This window comes from Limulus polyphemus, unplaced genomic scaffold, assembly GCF_000517525.1.
Source record: "Limulus polyphemus unplaced genomic scaffold, Limulus_polyphemus-2.1.2 Scaffold1575, whole genome shotgun sequence".
In the NCBI taxonomy this organism is placed as follows: domain Eukaryota; kingdom Metazoa; phylum Arthropoda; class Merostomata; order Xiphosura; family Limulidae; genus Limulus; species Limulus polyphemus.
Window position 1 is genome coordinate 101,543 of NW_013667185.1, and position 5,647 is coordinate 107,189.

The 5,647-nt window shown below is 32.2% G+C and overlaps 1 protein-coding gene across 1 annotated transcript; it reads left to right on the forward strand.

The window, feature by feature from the left end:
* Positions 1–4,414: 4,414 nt before the first annotated feature.
* Positions 4,415–5,299, forward strand: LOC111086947 (tyrosine-protein kinase Src42A-like). The gene has a single exon (XM_022391855.1). The coding sequence runs from the start codon at positions 4,778–4,780 to the stop codon at positions 5,297–5,299; it is 522 nt and encodes a 173-aa protein (XP_022247563.1). The 5' UTR covers positions 4,415–4,777.
* The last annotated feature ends 348 nt before the right edge of the window (positions 5,300–5,647 follow it).

Here is a 5,647-nt window from a genome sequence, read left to right on the forward strand (position 1 = left end):
AAACACTTTTATCTAAAATAACAACTTGACCTCCTTTATTTGGCTTGGTAAATACAATGTTACTATTGTTCTGTAACGCATGTAACTGTTCTAGCTCACCCTTATTTAAATTAAGTTTAGGTTTACCCTTCTGGTTCCGAAAGCTGCCTTCCCTTTAGTATTTCTCTGCTAAATTTGAGACGGCTAGCGCAGATAGCCCTAGTGTAGCTTTGCGAGAAATTTCAAAACAAACAATCAAACTGTTCTAACTGTATGTTTCATCCTATCATTAACTTCTAGTCTTTTAAAACATTGTTCTGCTGATACAATAATATCATCTTTCAGTGAAAAATTGTTATTATTGTAAGCTGAAAATTTCCATTTGCTTAGGTGACACCTCTCATAACATGAGAGTTTGTTTGCCATATGTTTAAGGTTTACTAACAAGAATTTAATAAGCAACATAATTAAATATATATATATATATATATAACGTAGTATAACGTTCTTTCCGTATTGTAAACTAAATAATTGACTTACAGGTATACAAGGTAAAGTAGAAGTTGATAATTGTGGTATTTATAAAATACCTTGTGTCTGTGGTCGAATTTGCGTTGGTCAAACGTACAGAAATTTGAAATTTAAGATCAAGGAACCTAAGAATACGGTAGAAAATGATGAAGTATTGTGTAATTATTTTAGTGCTGTTAATTGTTTGTATATTTTGCACAAGTACTGTTTTAAAGTATTTAAAGGTGTAATGTTTTGACAAATACTGTAACTGCAAACAGTTCATTTTCTGCCGTAGAACTAATGATATTACCAAAGCCACATGTATACATCCCTATATTTGGGCTCGTATTTGTTCCCACCACTGTAACACAAAGAGAACACATGGAAAAACTTATGATTTTTAAATTCTGCACTATTAATCCCCTTTTAATGAACGAAAAGTTCATTATCCTTTTCCTTTCCCCACTTTCCCATATATCTGATTTAAGCATTCTCACAACTGTTTGCTTAACAGTTTTGTTAAATGAACGCATTCTGTGTTTTATTCGACCACTCAAGTCTATTTGTTATATCAAGCCTTACTATATTTACTATACTTGCTGCCTTTATATCCATTTGTTTGTTCGTTTTATGTTTTTCTTCATTTTTATATCAAATTCCCATAATTTTCATTGTTGTATCTCACTGTTCGATGCACGCCTTCATTCTCTAGTTATTTGTATATCTATCCATTCTGTTGACTTTATATGTTCTAATTTAATTCCTTTTTTATGCTTTTTATTTCTTCTAGATTTACCCAGAAAAGTATTAATATATTACTATTATTATTTATACGTGTTACTTCCCAAATCTCTATGTTATTAGCTTAAGAATATGTTTTAAGCTACGAATTCTTTGTTCTTATACTCTAAATCTTCTACAAGCGGTTTTATCCTCACTTAACGTTATTTTCGTATTTGTTAATTAGATTATTTTAGTTTGAAGAGTGATTCGCCTTATTTGTTTTATTCTACAATTCCACTATCAATGGCATCAGTATCCAAGGTAAATGTACAGGCTTGTTTAGCCTGGTGGTTAGGGCACTTGACTCTGAATCTGTGGGTTTTTGAGTTGTAATGGTGGTAAAACATGGAAAGTTTTTTTTTTTATTATTATGTTCAGTGAATATAGTTCGCCATGTTATTTCTGTTTCTCCGATGTAGAGTTTTGGACAGCTATCACACGTTATTTTATTTAGTAATGATTTTAGTTTAGATCTGGATTTTTGAGTGAATTTGAAGCCGACAGGAATTATATGTTTAATGGCAATGTCAGGGTTTTATATATGTGTGTGGGCTGAGTATTCCTCTACAGTAGATGTCTGTGAATTTGAAGCCGACAGGAATTATATGTTTAATGGCAATGTCAGGGTTTTATATATGTGTGTGGGCTGAGTATTCTTCTACAGTAGATGTCTGTGACCTGTCGGCAATAAATTCGACAATAAACGGACAGCACACACTCCAGTTGGTTTAAAATAGTATATTTGAAACAAGTCATACGTATTTACAAAATTCTTTACACTACGAAAATCACAGTTGTATCCGAAACTCTAAATAATTCTCTTTTTCTTCTCAAAAGTCCACTTCGGCTGATTCAATTACTTTAGAACCTAATTGACAAAGACGGACTATTTTTCTCTACTTTTATCACAATATTGCCCCCCAGTTGCACAGCATTATGTCTGCGGACTTACAACGCTAAAAACCGGGTTTCGATACCCGTGGTGGGCAGAGCACAGATAGCCCATTGTGTAGCTTTGTGCTTAATTACAAACAAATCACAATATTCGCAGTGAATAATTTCACTTACGTCATCCAATGGGTTACCACAGTTGCATCCTTAACCTTAATAATTGTCTCCTTTCGTCAAAGTCCACACAGGCGGGTTCAATTACTTTATAACACCCTTTGACAAGACAAATTATTCTCTTTATCTCTATCGACCTGTGAATCTCACTGGCTAACTTCCCTTTTTTCTGACTGAACTTTACTTCTTTAGTTCTCTCTTCTTATTATTTTTAACTTGCGCTCACGCGCCACATATATAAATACCTTATTCATTGAGGCCTCGAAAAATAACAAAGATTGGAGTAATGTGGCGTCAACAATATTAGTTAAATCTCGACAACAACAATGAATTGTAAACACAGCATACGACTCTTAGTGAGTTACATAACCAACCTTGTCATAACTATCGCCTTTAAAATAATTAACTTTTATCAGTCTTGTTATGAAAAAAAACTAAACAATTTTTAAATATTAATTCACAAGTAAATCAAATAATAATGCCTACACTAAACAGTTTTGTATATCTAACTAGCAAGTTTTCTTCAATTGTGAATTAATTTTGAACTAATTTCTGGTTGAATTGTTAACTGCAGTGTAATGTTGTGTTGTTTGGTTTAGTAGAGTTAATTTTATTCGTGGATTGAAATTTGAGATTTTGTTCTTATGGTTGTGTGAGTATGTTCCGACAATAAAGTTTTATAAAGTTGATTTCTTTATCTATGTAGTCAGTTGAGCAAAGTCTTGAAACTGTATTTATAAAAATGTTAGTGTATTGATTTTTGTTTGGATTCATGTGAAAATTCTAGGGAATGAAGAGGCCTATGTGAGTGACGTTTCGGTGGATTTTTGTTTTGAACTGTGTATCACATCTAATAATGTCGGGGTTAAGAAAATATGACTGTTTGTTATTTTTGTGTTCGATTGTGAACTTAATGTTAGAATGAATGGAGTTTATGTGTTCAAAAAATGTGTATGTGTTTAATAGAAATGAAAGTTCAAAAGTGTCATTAACATATTGTTGCGTCATCGAGATCACATGACTACAGTGACGCCACGTTTCTAGAACTATCCCGTATCTTGGCGAATGCTCTAGTATTTGCTAGATATAGGGTAGTTTGGTATATATAAGAGGGGACAACGTGACGCGAGATGAAGGTAATGTAATGTGTGTGGATAGTGAGTAATTGATCGCGCTAAACAAACGCTATAACAACGAACGTCAATAATACTTCTGACCGCAGAATACACTCAACTTCAACAACGGTAAAGTTGTATTCGGAAAGAAGAAACCAGTTTTATTAAGTAAAGAACTTGTGTCGCTAAAGTTTCGTCGGAACGAAGTTACGGAAAGTTAATTAACAAACAGAGACGTAACAATACGAAACTCAATTTTGGAGATAATGGCGTTGGCGTTCTAGTTTAGATAGATGATGTCGTTTTACTTATGTTTCAGTTTAAGTTATTCCCCTAGAATTCGGTGCATTTAGATTAATTCTGGAGTTTTCCAGTATATAATAAAACTAGTTATTAATGATATTATAGCATTAATTAATAAACATCTTTGTAATACTATCTTTAAATTTCACTGAAGATGAAGTAAATGTATTCTGAAACGTTCGAACCTGGTAAATAAAATGTTTTGTGTTTTGTCTTCATCTTTATTATTAAACTGTTTCACAGTTGTTTCTACTTTCACGTACTTCGTGTTATGCTGATCTAATTAACGTTCTTTAGATTACGTACTTTGTTAATGTAGTAAACATATTATATAATAAATTTAGACTACACGTTCAATAAAATCTTTGGTTTTCTTTATATCGTATAAATATATATATTTATATATACAACATACATAGTTGTAAACATAACTACCAGGTGGCAATAAAATCGGCACTTTAAACATGTGAAATAATTTATAGTTATAAAACGAGATTAAAAACGATTCGGAAGAGAATCGTGTCTACTATTTACATAGCAATAACATAATATGGTAGAAAAATATCTTTACGCTCAAGGTCAGTTGTTATCAAAATATGCTTATAAAAATATTACCGCGCATGCGCGATAGGTAGGTGTAATCAGGTAAGAACTTAAAAGTAGATAATAAAGTTTTGAGTCTTGGGGACTACACAGACGAGGAGGAAGTGGTTATGTGTTGTGTTTGTAGACTAGTAATTAAACGCGTTCTACTTAATGCATGTGCAAATGAATCTACTAGTTTTGCAGTGGATGTTTGAAGCTTTATCTATTTGTTTTGTATCTCCTAGGTAGAACAGGAATTTATTATTATCCCAGTTTTACTTGCCTGAAAGTTGTCAATTTTAAAAATTACCACTAGTAGTGCTAGTGTTGGGTACTGCCATTCATAGTTTTTAGTCTATATTATATATGACTTACAACTGTTAATTACTTTAAGAATCAATTTTTGCGTAATTTTAAAATACATTTCTTTTATAATGGGAAACTGTTTTAGTAATACAGGAAGTAACAATCTCAAAAAGGTAGATAACTTGGGCGTTCAAGCTCCAACAGAACGAAATGAGAGTATTTCCATAGGACTTCCAACAAATATTGGACTAAATCCTTTGGTGGGACAGGTTCAAACACATGAACCTACAAGTATAAGACAGGTCCACCATGATTTAGGCTTGCCTGCGATTAATAGAAATGGACCAAGCTTGCCTCCCATTCCAGCAGAAACCGAGACCACAACTGGTTCGAATACTAAAATATTTGTAGCACTGTATGACTATGATGCAAGAACTGATGAAGATTTAAGTTTTAAGAAAGGAGACCACTTGGAAATTTTAAATGATACTCAAGGAGATTGGTGGTTTGCTCGTTCAAAAGCCACAAAAAAAGAAGGATACATTCCATCAAACTATGTTGCAAAACTTAAATCCATTGAAGCAGAACCGTATGTATCTATTTTTTTCACTTTGGAATATGTTTCTTTAGATATGCTCAGTAACGTGTAAGTGTAATTATATAGAAGTAATCTTTAATTGAAAATAACATAAAAACTCAGTTACATAACATACTGTCATACTATTCTGTTACTATTTGTGTTATTAACAGCTGTCATGACCTTCCATTAACCTGAACCTCACATAAATATATTTAACCAAAATCTGAAGAATGAAAAAATATGCCATGAGGCCTAAACATAAAATGTAATATAAAATGCCTGACCATAAAAAGAATTAGCCATCACTTATAATATAGCTCTTCAACCCCTGGAATCATCCTTGTGACCCTCATCTGAACCATTTCCAATAAGCCAATATTTTTTCATAAATAAGGAGACCAAAAATGAACACAATATT